Source organism: Aspergillus udagawae (genome assembly GCF_001078395.1).
Source record: "Aspergillus udagawae IFM 46973 DNA, scaffold_6, whole genome shotgun sequence".
Classification (NCBI taxonomy): domain Eukaryota; kingdom Fungi; phylum Ascomycota; class Eurotiomycetes; order Eurotiales; family Aspergillaceae; genus Aspergillus; species Aspergillus udagawae.
Window position 1 is genome coordinate 902520 of NW_025091269.1, and position 14108 is coordinate 916627.

At 51.0% G+C, this 14108-nt stretch overlaps 5 protein-coding genes across 5 annotated transcripts; 2 read left to right on the plus strand and 3 right to left on the minus strand.

Moving 5' to 3' along the window:
- Window positions 1-246: 246 nt before the first annotated feature.
- Aud_008077 (uncharacterized protein) lies at window positions 247-1052 on the minus strand (the record flags this gene model as incomplete). Its single annotated transcript, XM_043292961.1, has 2 exons — window positions 247-840; window positions 900-1052. 2 exons carry the CDS (start codon window positions 1050-1052, stop codon window positions 247-249), a joined length of 747 nt encoding a protein of 248 aa, XP_043148896.1.
- A 2081-nt stretch (window positions 1053-3133) lies between these two features.
- Window positions 3134-5037, plus strand: pdeA (3',5'-cyclic-nucleotide phosphodiesterase PDE1; the record flags this gene model as incomplete). The annotated part of the gene is made up of 3 exons (XM_043292962.1): window positions 3134-3169; window positions 3431-4119; window positions 4176-5037. 3 exons carry the CDS (start codon window positions 3134-3136, stop codon window positions 5035-5037), a joined length of 1587 nt encoding a protein of 528 aa, XP_043148897.1.
- Window positions 5038-5599: 562 nt separating this feature from the next.
- Aud_008079 (amidase) lies at window positions 5600-7588 on the minus strand (the record flags this gene model as incomplete). Its single annotated transcript, XM_043292963.1, has 3 exons — window positions 5600-6738; window positions 6806-7383; window positions 7455-7588. 3 exons carry the CDS (start codon window positions 7586-7588, stop codon window positions 5600-5602), a joined length of 1851 nt encoding a protein of 616 aa, XP_043148898.1.
- A 257-nt stretch (window positions 7589-7845) lies between these two features.
- gwt1 (putative GPI anchor biosynthesis protein Gwt1) lies at window positions 7846-9429 on the minus strand (the record flags this gene model as incomplete). The annotated part of the gene is made up of 2 exons (XM_043292964.1): window positions 7846-9255; window positions 9334-9429. 2 exons carry the CDS (start codon window positions 9427-9429, stop codon window positions 7846-7848), a joined length of 1506 nt encoding a protein of 501 aa, XP_043148899.1.
- A 3573-nt stretch (window positions 9430-13002) lies between these two features.
- Window positions 13003-13986, plus strand: Aud_008081 (bZIP transcription factor; the record flags this gene model as incomplete). Its single annotated transcript, XM_043292965.1, has 2 exons — window positions 13003-13315; window positions 13403-13986. 2 exons carry the CDS (start codon window positions 13003-13005, stop codon window positions 13984-13986), a joined length of 897 nt encoding a protein of 298 aa, XP_043148900.1.
- Window positions 13987-14108: the final 122 nt, after the last annotated feature.

The following is a 14108-nucleotide window of genomic DNA, read 5'->3' on the forward strand; positions in this document are numbered from 1 at the left end:
GAGAAAACTTGAGGGAATAAGTCTTACCAATAGGCTCTGGAAATGCCAGCCAGTCCCAGTGTATCCTGGCGTCTCAGGTGTCAACTCGGTGTTGGCCAGTTTCACAATGACCTGCAATCCTCTGTGACGGAAAGTAGTTTGAAGATCAATAAGGGCCTCACTTCCCAGTCGGTCTAGCCAGAGACTAAGGGACCAGGTCTCTGGAGGCTTAACAGGACGAGACTTCTCTTATTCCCAGAGACGGTCCTAAATATCCTCAAAATCACTCGGACTTCCAAGCTCCAGGACTTCACCCAGGGAGTTGGTGCTCGGCAGGTATTCGATCCGCTCAAATTTGATCCTATTTCGGCGATTTAGTCGCTCGGTTCTCAAAGGTGTTAAACTCATATTCCAAAGAGGACTGACGCTTGCGATGATCCGTTCGAGTGTATCGTAAAGCAGCCGATGGTAATCTGGGCGCAGATTGTTGATGCAGGACGCAATACGGCAGCCCTCAGTAGTGTCTTTGAACTTGATCTCACTTGGCAGCCACTGGTAATCGAGACTATATGCCGTGAACAAATCAAGAAATTCACGATTGGTTCTGGTTCTGCCATTATTGATTACGCTGAAAGGATCGTGCTCTTCCCACTTCACCTCGAGGACCTTGGCCCTCCCTGAATGGGAAAGATAGTCGTCGAGTCCGATCACTCTGTCTGGGAGTATTTGGCTACGACCATAAGCGAGCGCGAACAATGACGGATCAACCAAGTTGACGACCTGCCCTCCAAAGCCGGGCTCGTAGTCCTTGTCATGCTCAGTAATATTCTCCAGAGGCTCCACATCCTCCTGAAGGGCAAGCTTGATATCTTCAGTATAGCAATGTCGGACTTGACCACGTCTCCGTCCAACGCAGTGACCATTCCCTTTTTGAGGAACTTTTCAGCCTTGAACTTAACCCCCTCGATGGCCCAATCCATCATCTCTGGGCTAAGGCCGTTGTAGACGTCGAGGAACTTCTGGCGCCACTCTCTAGCGCAATTCTCGTCAAAGATCTTTTCTACGATCGGCATGTTTCTGGGAGCGGAGCTTGAGCGACGACTCTCACCCGTTTCTCCCAGTCTGGCTCATCTGTGATATTGTTCATGACGTGCACCATAGTGACTTCCCAGAGAGTCTTTTTAGAGCTGAGACATATCATTGGTCGAAGGGGTTTCTATCCTTGCTTGAGAACTCACATGCAGCGCTCATTTATGTTTGAGGGGTGCATATGCGAAATTGGTCCTTTTGATCCAAACCGTCAGAAACATCCTACTCCGTATGAAGACGAAAGGAAGTCGGCCAGAAAGACACCTCTTACCCGGTGTTCATGGAACAAGGATATAGAGAGACCTGGTAGCATAAGCGGATCCGACTGAATTTCCGACGGAGGTCCTTCCTTCTTCGAGCTCTCCATGTCGAATGCGGATTGAGACTGCTCCTTGAGTACTGATACCTTGTTGTGAGAAGGTTTGAGACGCAAAGTGTGCTGTTCCTCAATCTGGAGATTCCTTTTAACAGGGCATACCTAAATTTAAAGCATGAGATAATGATGCAGCATTGTTGAAGACAGTGGAAGATTATAGAGCAAGAACTGGCCATTCCAGAGAACAAGGTTGCGAAGCAGGAATTGCCAATGCAAGACCTCAGGCGCCTACTTTGCTATAGCAATAATCTGCTATGTAGATATTTAACTACCTACAGGGGATATCTTAGAGGGAGATGGCTGAAGTAATTACTTATGCAGTCCTCCAGCAGGGAATGATCTCCACCAGATCTCAGCAGTCAAACTCAAAGGTACCAATCAGCAGCATTCAAGCTTGTCTCCACACACAGATAACATGGTATGTTTAAGAGAGGTACATACAATCATAGCTAATTCGAGTGACTGGTAACGTCATCCCAGTTGTCAGTCTATCAGCGCCGACTACAAAAACCTCTGCATAACTACTGCACATTCCTGGGGGGAAAAAATAAAAAAAGGTTCCTGTACTTCTGCTTGTACGGTGGTTCTTTTCTCTCAAACAAGATGGTACCATTAACTGATGAACAGCTGGGAAGTCTGGAATGGTTGAGATTCTCGTCGACGTGACCTCCGACCGTCGACCACCTGAAACTTCGTCCTTCACTCTTCCTGTCTGTAACCGCTTTCTTGCCAACAGACAGCCACTTCCTTCTTCGAATTGCTTCTAAAAAAGGTTTGCGGAGAGAATCATTCTCCAGTGATCTTTTCATCTTAATCTTATCTCATACTGAGTTGCAAATCGTTCTCCAGACCCATTACAATCAGAGTCATCCATGGTTCGTCGGCCTTATCGCCGACCTCGCTCAGCCACTCGAAACCGTCCGCTAGTGTGATCCCTTGAGAGGAGACTCCCTTCAACAGTTAGTTTGATGGTGTCAGTCCATTTGGACGACTGCCCGCCGTCGAAATTCTGACTGTAGTTTTTCTGTGGCGGTAGACTCGCGCGAGCCTTGCAGCCCTGTGGACGAGAAAACAATCACATTGAGTGCGCTCGGATCTTAGCTCTAGTCGGATTGCTGGGTACTATCGCCAATTAAAGAGCTCATCGTGTTCCAAGCCGTCATTCTGGAATCGCATCCCTACGATCTAGACCAGCCTCTGTTGGCTGTGATACGAGTCTGGGCAAAGCCTCTCATAACTTCGTACTGCCCAAAGAATAAAGAGATCTGAAGTTCTGGGACACCTCCTGCTCTGCAGCCAGCCGGTTCCCACCAGGGATCCCACAGAACAGTCACGCGCGTCGCTTACTCACATACTGCACCCCGAAACTTGCGGGTGACACGAAGCTTTTGCTTTTGCGACCCTCGTTCTCGTCTATTCCGAATTGTGGAGTAGGAGATCTGATAGAGGGTGTTTAGGACGCATGCAGAGCTCGCTATAGGTACACACATAAGACTTCGCATTTGCTCGGTTTCTACATTCGCTCTCGAGATTTTCATCGACACTACTGAGACATTGCCTATCTCGGGGCTCAATCTTCCGAGACGGAGCATCGTTTTGTGAGCTGCCGAGCCTCCGACCCGTCGAAACGAAGTCCCTCAGTTGTTTGTCTCGGGAGCGTGTACGGAACGGCTGGACAGCTTATTGACAATGGCGGATAAAGCAGCCTTTCAGGTGATTGTCTTGGTAAGTCCATTGTTTCTTAGCTCAACTCTTGCCCTTGGGTTTACGTATCAGAAGACATGATTTTTGGCAAAGTTTAGGTATCCCTATGAAATAAAATTGCATTTGAAATTTCTCTTTTTTCCCTCTCCCCACCGTTTTATCCATCTTGCCCGTTTCCAAGTACCTCTACTGTATGTAAATGATCGCACGGTGAACTGTGTGAACTAGCGTCGGGTTCTAGCATGTCGGTCAAACCAGTAACTGACATCTTGTCTCATGAAGGGTCCAACGGGAGGTCCTCGTGAAGACAGCCTCACTGGGCTTCTTGTCCGATCAACGTCGACGGACTGGTCGACAGATTCGGTGATTGCGGTTGACGCAGGTACCCTTGTTTCAGGCATCATTCACACTCTGGAGCAATACAATGCGCCGTTAAGAGATGGCACGTATATAATGGATGAAGGGCCTTTTGCCGGCCTCAAAATGCCCTACAAGTCGGCTCAAGCCAATGCTGCACATATCTTCCGTGACATCATTGGAGCTGTCCTGATCACACATGCTCACTTGGATCACCTGTCTGGCCTGGCGATCAACACACCCATGCTTGAAGCAGGAAACGGACCCAAACCTTTGGCTGCTTTGCCGTCGATTGTCGCTGCCATAAAAAACCATATGTTCAACGACGTGATCTGGCCAAATCTGTCCGATGAAGATGGCGGGGCGGGTCTACTGACATATCAACGACTCGTTGAAGGAGGGAATCCAAGATTTGGGCGTGGAGAGGCTAAGGGATATGTCCGAGCCTGTGACGGTCTTCTAGCTAGATGCCTCGGCGTCAGTCATGGGCGATGCAGGCAACGCTTTCACCCGGAGTCCGGTACTCACCACCGCGTGGGCAGCTCAGTCTTTGCCGCTGATCCACTGATGCTGCCTTCCAGAGCTATATCCGTCGATCAATCTACTGACGCAGGGTAAGCCTACCACACTGGAACGCCCGAGTATCCCACTAACATTGGACTACTTGAAGGATATATTCTCCAGCTCGTTCTCCACGAATGCTCTCAGCAAACTCAAAGGAGCCCTTTTGGGCAACAGTGGAGAGCTCTGCATTCTTCATCCGTGATCACCATACTGGCAGCGAGATCATTATCTTCGGTGATGTTGAGCCCGACTGTGTATCGCTTGACCCACGCAATAAACGCGTTTGGGAGGCAGCAGCACCGAAAATCGCGACCGGCAAATTGCGCGCCATCTTCATTGAATGCTCGTATGACGATTCTGTCGAGGATGCAACTTTATACGGCCATCTCTGTCCGCGACACCTGATCGCGGAACTGACGCTGCTGGCCCGGAAGGTTATGGAAGCCCGGCACCCGAGCATGGCGATATCGAGTATCGGAAAGCGTAAACACTCAGGTTCCAACACGTATGGAGGAAGTGGGGGCCAAGTGAGTCCGAAATCAAAGCGTCCTCAGAGCTTCTCCGTTGCAGCCGGCAAGAGGGCCGAGCCATCCCTGACGGGCATGGCTTCTGCTACAGTCGACATGCGACCACGATTCTACTCAACCACAGAAGGCTTGGTTGAGATCCCTGAGCTGGTTCATGACGAGCCGACACCGAGCTACTACGAGCCTGACGAAGTAAGCGATACTGGAAAACCCGCGGATCCCGCACCACAGCCCACCAGTCCTGGAGAAGCTCAGACCGGTGACTTCGGACAGCTTCCGCTGTCGGGCTTATCTATCTATGTCATACACATTAAAGAAGACCTGACAGATGATATCCCTCCTCGAGAACGAATTTTACAACAGCTTCGATCCCGAGGCGAAGCCGCTAGACTAGGCTGCGAGTTTTACGCTCCCCATCGCGGAGAAGGCATCTGGATTTGAAACTGGGAAGTTTGTGGAAAGCAAGATTTCCCCTCGCAGTCATGGTTATGGGTGTTGACTACTACCGGTCCATTCTCTTGCACCCCAGAATTTTGTACAGGCCTGGACTTGAGCGTTTCAAACGAAGGAAGTGAAGGAGATTCTGGAACTCCGCACAGGCTACTTTCATACTTTTGTTGCAACGAGGCAGGCCCGACTCTGCGTCCACGATGTTGATTTGTTCTACCCTACTCCATGACCCCTACGCATCAAGAGCAAAAGCCATCGACAATGACTATGGCATTCTTCACGGCTGCTGGACAGCCATTTCTGTGCATACCATTACAATATAATATACTTCACATTGGCTGTGGTTGATCGTTCGCATACCGAACTATGATCTCCTTCTCGCGCATATGATTTATCCCAAGCATGTCAACTCTCAATCACGAATATGTCGTGTTCCATGGTAGGTTCGATAAGATCCCTCAAACGTGAATTATCACACAGGAATCGTGAGACTACGGTCTTATATAGGTAAGATAAGTTTCATCACGCTCAGTATATGTAATGGCGTCTGTACTCAAGAGGAGCCTTCTGCGGTAGCTTTCGCAATCACATCCTCCCATAGACAGTCGTCGCCGCCCGGAATCCTCAAGCCAGTCGACTCTCCATCCGGCCGATCAGACTCCGATGGCGGATTCCCAGGGAGATCCAGGATAGCTTCTCCGTCCCGTGCGAAAGCAATGAGATCTTCTTCCGTCCCCCATTCGCCCATAGCCATTACACCAACAGGGACATGGCCCCCTTTATCGCCACTGGTGTACCCAGCGGGACAACTGATGGCCGGGCACCCACTGAAGTTCGCCAGCCAGACATACTCCATATTCCGGACGGAGGCTTTGCCGTCGGACACGCCGCGGACAAGATCCGTCTCGCTGTCGATCCTCCAACCGGGGATGGGAGATGTCGGTGTGAGGATGAGTAGGCCGGGCTGTTGGTGGAAGAGGTGGGCGAGGTGGGACATGAGAAGGTTGCGGAGGCGCTGGGCGGCGATGAGATCCTGTGCGGTGATCTGCCACATGCCCATGCTGACGAGGACCTTGTTGGGGGCTGAGAGAGCGCTGATCTGCGCTGGTTTTAGGCCCGAGGCGATCTCGGCCATGATCGTAAGCACGTGTGCGCGCTGGCCCTCGGGCAGGTAAGGAATGGCGATGTCGACGATGGTGTAGCCTTGCTTGCGGTAGAAGTCCAGGGCGGTGTCGAAGACGGCTCGGACGGTTGGCTCGGCGCGGTCGATCCAGGAGGGGACGATGCCGATGGTCTTGCTCCGGGGCTTTTGATGCGACGATGAGATGCTCGACATGGGGTCTGGGAATGTGGCGGAGACGGGGTCTTCGGTTGCCGGCGGGGGCGCCGCCATGAGGCGGTAGGCCAGCGCAAGGTCATCGATGCTGGCTGCCATCGGTCCGTAGACGCCGACTGTTGGAGCCAGTGAAGCCGTTGGGAAACCGCTGATGCGACCATGTGAGGGTTTCAGGCCCCAAATCCCGCAAAAGGACGAGGGGATGCGGATTGAGCCTCCGCCGTCCGCGCCGAGCGCGATGGGCACGAGGCCTGCTCCGACCGCGTAGCCAGACCCTCCTGAGGAGCCACCGCAGTAGTAGCTCTGGTTGTGGGGGTTTCTGGGTGTCCCGTAGTTCGGGTTGTTGTTCGTAGTGTCTGTCTCCGGGGAGTGCTTGTGAGATTTCTGGTCATCAGAGCTAAGAATGAGGATCGATTGGCTTACCCAGACCAAGCTCATGCATGGTAGTCTTCCCGATAATGATAGCACCGGCTTCCTCCCACTTCTGCACGCACCAGGAGGTGCCCTCAAACCCTCCCTTGAAGTCGAGGTTGCTCCCGAGGTTTCGTCGGTACCCTTCGACGTGCACCTCGTCTTTGACCGCGACCGGCACCCCGTCAAGAGGCCCCAGGGGCTGCCCTTGCTTGTATCTCTGAGTCGAAGCTTCCGCCGCAGCGCGAACCAGCTCTACCTGCGACTCTACAAAGGCGACCGAGTGCTTCCCGGGGGGTCGAGCGTCACGCCGGATCAGGGGTAGCAGTGCCTCCACGACAGCAGTCGGTGTCAGTTTCCCGGAGAGATACAGCGCATGGTAGTCTGCAGAAGTGTAGTAGCCCGCAGAACTCTTTCTGCGTGCTGGCGATGGTGGAAGCTCCTCTGTGGCTGCACGCTTCGAGTCGCCAACAGGAATTACAGTTGGATCGTAGCGAGGAGCATAGTCCCGCAGCTGTGGGATTTCGCGAATCACGTCAAACCCCGCATTGCGCCAGAAGAAGCTTTGAACAAATCCGACCGAGTGGATGCTGTGACGAAACGTCAGTTGGCTGACATGGATGGTGGTGGGAGTTTGTGCTCGGGACCGATTTCCACATACATGGCAGCTCCGATTGCTAAGGGTGTGCCGCGGAAGACGGGAATCGATTGTGTCTCGTTCTGGTAGGGGACGGACGGTCCTTCGCGGACTTCAGGATAATGAACAAATTGATGCTCGTTTTTAAAGGACTCCATTTCGCCTAGCAATATTTTTTTTTTTTTCTAAAGTGAAGGATCAACAGGACGAGTAGTGTTGGGGAACTCTATATTTAACCTCATGATAGTATGCTTTGCTTCCCCACTGACGTAGTTGACTGCCGCGGCTCACATGTGTCCTCCGAAGCGCGTCGGGGCCAATTCGTATACAATCTATGGACATCGTACTCCTATATTTGTCTAACTAATATGGTACAGTTATTTATCTTCAACACCACCAACTGCTCGTAAACAGCCTAGAAAGGAAGTATTTTGATGTTGGCATGATGCAGCACTAAAGCAACTCCTGTGATAATGGATGAATATCCAATGAGAACGGCCATGGCCTGCGCGGTATTAGCATCAATTGTGGAGATGCTCAGATTCACAGCTCCAGTCAGAAGATTGGCTAAAAGAAAGATCGCGAGACTGTTCTTATTGAACGCCGACATGATTCGGCTCGTAGCAAAAGCGACTCGCTCATGTTCGCTCTTTTGAGTCGTTGTCCGATGAACTGTCGGAAAGCAGAATGTTTCGATCAGGCAGAATACAAAGAGTTGCGCGTTGTTGAAAGCCGAAACCCAAAGGACATAGGGCATGTTAGCGAGACGGCGCGAGACAGGTATATTAGCTCCGTATCCCATCACATAAGTGGAGTTCAACACAAAGAGAGCGGTCCACACGAATGCTTGCACACCCAGGCTGATCAATACGCGTCTCCTGGCCTGTTCTGGACTCCTTGAGGAAGAAGTCCCGCGAGGGATTATCCGAATGCCGATCGCACGGCCAGCAAGAAAAATCGCGAGATAACCTAAGAAGGAGAAGACACCTTCGCGATTCTTGGACAGTAAGCTTGGCCCACGAGGGGAGACGAGAATGTAGCTCTTCAAGTCGGTTGACTCCAGGGCCACTTGATACAAGACGGCGACTCCCACGGAGAGAACCTCGTATGACGGGATGACCGCAGCCAAGGCGTCAAAGATCTCCACAAACGGAGGCAAAAGACCCAACGTAAAGAAGAAGTTCCAATGCACACCGTACTCCGTGACGTGCTCCGCATAGTCCAGACCTTTGACGCTGTATAGCCGAATCAGGCCCAAGACGAGCAAAGGTATAGAGTGCCGCGTTGACGCAACCAACCTCTTGGCAAGAGGCACCCTTTTAGAGCCATTGATTCTGCTCTTGAGGAGGGAGCGAGCGGATACTACTCCGCCCGAAAAGACAAAAGATCCAACGCCCAGATCCATGAGTGATGTACCCCAATTTTCTACCTTGGCGAATCGGCGGGGGAAAACACGAAAGTCGACAGCCAAAATAGCGATACACGTGATGATCATCATGGCGGCACGATAGGTCGTGAGAAACGGATGAATGGGTAGAGACTCTGGCAAGACTGTCGCATGCTTCGGGTCATCTTTCCCGGCTGTAGCGGACTGGCGGGGAGGTTTCGCTCTGACCGGTGTCCGAGGACGTTTCGTAGAGAGGAGTATCAGCAGAGCAGGAGATACTAGAAGGAGATTGAGAAGAAGAGGCGCGGAGCAGTATAGAGTGGTTGCGAACAAGATAGCTAGTACATTGAGCAGGAAATCAACGAGGAGGGCGGCCGCGCTGTAGGGAGTGAAAAAGGATAGGCGAGATTGTAGAATTGACCAAAGGAAGACGGATACCTGATCGATCGCGAACGAGATTCGATTAGTCGAGAAACAATGTGGACGAAGTAGGCACAATAAGATAGTAATACTAACCGAAGCAACCAGGGTGACAGCATTGATTTCCAGGATGCTTCCTCCTGCAAGACCTGAGACAAAGGCCTCTTTGCGAGCTTTATAATTTGGATCCATCTTGACTCAACGTGGCGTGATTTGCACCTTTATTGAGAGGCAACTCATCTAGAAGAGCCAATCCCAACTGCAGGCTGCATGAAGGGAGAATCGAAGCACGTCAAAGAGACAACGCAAGATGCTTAGAAGATACCAACTTTCAGTATCTGGGGTGGAGAGGTTTCGGTAATGCGGCTGTACGGTAATTCGGGACAACACCAGTACTTGAGGTAGGACATAGGGAGATGCCCCCAACTTCGTCCCAGCAAGAGCCTCATTTCTGATGTTCTCAAATCATGTTTTCCAATACTACTGGCCTCTTGAAGAAGTCGGAAGCTTCTAAGAGACGAGGAATAGGGGATAGTTCCCATCTCTGTTCATCCGATGTCCCGGGTGGGCGCAATCGTTACTGGACGAAACTCGGAAGCTTGAAACAAGCTGCCTTATGACAGGCGATACCGAGGGATTGAGATACATTCGTATCCAACAATCTGTTCACACTAGAAAGCATTACATCATGCAAGACAAGCCGATTGCGGGCCGGAGAACTGAATTAAAGCCTCGCACTCTGACAACTGAAAATGCGTGGATGACCGATAGATATCCTCTGGTGGGTGACTGACTGCTTCCAATAATTCAGATGCAGGGGGTTTAAGGAGGGTCCAACAGTCGGGGCTCTCGAGCTCTTGCTACGATTTGATGGAAGTTGGAAGAGGAATATTGATGCGCCACGATGGAGTGTTTGCATTATCTCGGAGTATAAACTAGGTACGTATTGTCCACATTGAACCTAACCAGTCTGGAATCTGGATCCTGGCAAATCGATTATGTGAACCAAACTCCTCCTCAAGCCCTTAGCTCAAACTATGTGGCCGGAAACCAGCCGAGTCGCGATTGATCCACACACGGAGTGCGGCAGTAATGACCCCGACAATTGGGGTCCATACTTCGCTGCGGCTTCGTGAACCCGTCGACAGGGAGTCAAGATCTGTGACATGAGCTTCGTATCTTGAGATATCTCGATATGGTGAACCCTGGGATCTGAGAGCAACGAGTTGAAGCTGTCCGCGGCTGTTGACCATGTCACTATTTCCTTTTAGGCTAACCGGGATCAAGTTACGAAGCCACGTTGTTTATATGACTGACTAAGAAAATATCTATCATTTGACGCCTAACCTAACTAGTCCATTAGTTAACCAGGAGTTGACAGGAAAGCTTGGAACAAATGGGCCAATTTCCAGAGAGGTAAGGATACTCCGAGTCCAAGCACCAACGAATTGGGCAAAAAGTACAGGTACGGAGTAGTTAACTATGTTCTGCAGCCGCCAGGCCCACATACGTCTTAGCCTTGATGTGATTGTGTGCCATACCGGTACATCCTCGGGCTTACCGCGTCACCTAATTGCTCAGTATCATATCTATTCTTGTCCATCGAGAAGCAAAGTCGACTCAAATTGACTGGTAAAGCATGGAAGATCCTGAGGCGATTCTTTTCTGTTCCATGCCGTTGATTGTTGCGTCATATAGCTGTTCGATTATTGTTCAGCCAGCCTTCAGACGTTCAGAGGCCTTGAATTGTCTCATTCGGCTATTGCGTGCGCCGTAAAAAATTTCCTAACGTGGATGGTCTCCGCTTACTGGCTACCTGGATTCTTGGCTCTGGGATATTGCCGATGACATGCTCTGTTGGTCTACGCTCTACAGGCACAACGACCTTGGTCTTTCGCAGTCGCAACAAACAACAGGCCCTTTGACCGTTTCACCCAATCATTGGTCAATGGTTTATATCGCTAAATGGTGCTGAATTGCTGGTCAAAGGGATTCCTGCGAGTCACGTAGTTATAGGAAACTGGGGACGACGATCAAGGCTCCAGGTCCCCCGGTTGCCAGTCTCGTCGAATCCTCACAGACTTCCAGGGGCGGTCCCATGGTTTTCGAATTCTAGATTGCTTCCATAGTTCCAAGATCCGAAACATCCTTCTGAGGGACACCAGATCAATTTTCCGTTCTGGGAATAGATCGTTGACGGATGAGGATGATAGACCGCTCCTTGATCGAAAATCTAGTGCAAAAAGACACCTCGGCTCACAGATCACGCTGAGGAAGACACAAAGAAGGTTCTTGGACTAGCTGGATAGCGCCACGATAGGCACTCTTGTTGGAAATAGCCATACGTCCCTGAATCCAACTATTAGGATACCGCTGCGACGAACGTTCCTATACCAAGGACTAGTGCGTGTTTCGCTTCAAGTTTTCCAAAAGACTAAGAAGCTGCACACATCCTTTGCTCGTGTATTCTGGTATGAATTTCTTTCTCTCTTTTCCCTTCCTTTCGCATAGTGTGAGTCTCTGTTATAAGCTGACTCGTGACCATTCAGGTGCAACCGCTCTCCCCAATGCATTATTGATGCACTTGTGTCAGTAGTAGTCAACAAAGTTCGGACTTGGGGCGTCTTAGCGCTGGAGTTTCTCGGCGATGTACCTGGGGTTGGCCTAATTTCTAATGCTCCTCCAGTCGGTCTCTGGCTCACCATGTGGCCATGGTCCTCCAGGGCCCACTAACTAGTTCATTTAATTATCTACTCCATAAGTCCAGGTAGACGGTGTAAGAATTAGATAATGCAATGAGCGCTTGCTGTCTATTCTGAGTGCCACTATGCATTACTATTGGCTGGGACGCATTCCATAGCCAGTCTATGGCCTCGAGGGGTAGGTAGCAGTCGCGAACAAGAATTATTCCCTCCTCGTCTCCAAATTGACAGTCATGCGCATATGCTTGGGGAAGTCCACTGCAATACCACTGATTGCATTTCAGTAAACGGAAATATCTGTGAGGGGGTTGCCAATCACCAATCATCCGCCCTTTTGATGCGAATCAGACGTGGAGCATACTCGTAGTCGGGAAGATCGGAAAGTGCAATGGCGCCGGCCCATAGGCCATCAAAGTAGCCTGTTGGAGAAAGGCGCTATCCCTCTTCTTCTCAATCCCACAGGTTATTTCGTCCTTGCAATCTGTTTCATTGGCGGCCTAACTGCTCGAGGGGACGGTCGGTAACCTGGCGACCCTATCTCCCTTTTACGAACTTGGCAGATATCGACTGTCGCACTTGTGCTGACAGCGCAGACAACGAGTCCACCTTGGGTACTTTTTAAAGCCGGATGTCCCTAACTCCGAGCGTATATAAAGATGCCGGACCTGGGGGCTCTTTTAGTTGTGGTCCGGGCGTTTCACATCAGACGAGTGGTTCAACCAGGGATGTTTCTTCGAGCGCCACAGAGGCTTCTGATCCATCACCCTGGCGTCTCTTTCATCATCTACCTGATGGTCAGTATTATCCGTCGGTGACCTTCTAGACTAGTGTCTTGAACTCGGAGATTTACCGCGACCCACGCACATGGAACGACCAAAGTCACATATCGACACCTCAACAGCCAACTTCTGATTCTCCGCGGCCTGTGCGCAATCCTGTATGATAGTATTGATATCACCTGGTCAATGCATGCGCAATCACGACGAGCACTTCCCTGACGACGGGTCAGATAAAATCTGGTAGAAAACAACTCGTTGTAAGCTGCAAGCGTCAGCACATCACAATGAGCTCTAACCAAGACACAACACAACCGGCGACAAAGAAGCGAGAATCCCGCGCGGGAACTCGTAAAGTGACAACTCTTTCCGCTGAACAGCTGGCGCGAAAGCGCGCCAACGACCGAGAGGCACAAAGAACCATTCGTCAGCGGACGAAAGAACACATCGAGCGGCTGCAAAACCAAGTGGCTGAGCTTCAAGCCAAGAATCAGCAATTCGATGACGTGATGCGACGGAATGCTGCCCTGGAGCATGAGATTAAGGGCTTGAGGCAGCAACTGGCTATGCTCACTGGTAACCAAAGCTATAGCAGTGCCGGTATGTGACTGAGAAGCATTTCCCATGGCCCCTTGAGCACAAATTGGCGGCTGGATTGATTGCTAAAGACTCGGTTCGACCTCGCAGACGGATCATACACCAGCCCAGCGGGAGCCACGCCGCCAAGTCATTACTCAGAGTCCCTGAACGTACCTCCAGTGTCAAGAGCACCCTCTGTCCTCTCAGCGTCGAGCCAGATTTCTGTCGCGCAGGAATGGCAGACGTACGGCTCGACACGGTCCTCATCTATATGCGAATCATCAGATGCGGATTACAGCAACAGGGCCGAATCTTACGGATTCGAAGCGCAGGCCCAGCCTCCTCATACGATACCCAACGCAATCCCGCACGCCAATTTCAACACCAACGTTGCCCACGCACCGGATCCTACTTTCCAACAATACCCACAGTACTTTCGAGCCAGCGGACCGGAAAGTTCCCGCAGAGAACAGCTTCTACGTCATCCTCAGCAAGCCTTGCCATATGTACCCAGCCAACCGCCCATGCCAATACCGGATGTCCCACCAGATCGGGCAGCGGGGGCGTATCCAGTACTTCAAGGCTCACATCACTACCTTCATTCCGTTAATCAGCCAGGAATAAATCAGCCAGGGAGAAATCAGCCAGGAGGGAATCACGGCTACAGCTACGGCTGGCCACATCAGTCTTGAACTCACTCACCCGGAACTCCAAGCATTTTCCATCTGGCACCCCAATATTTATGGGAAATTCTATCATTAGTCTGGGTATGGAGTACGAGATCCTCTACTCCCATCGAAGAAGACTCGTTGCA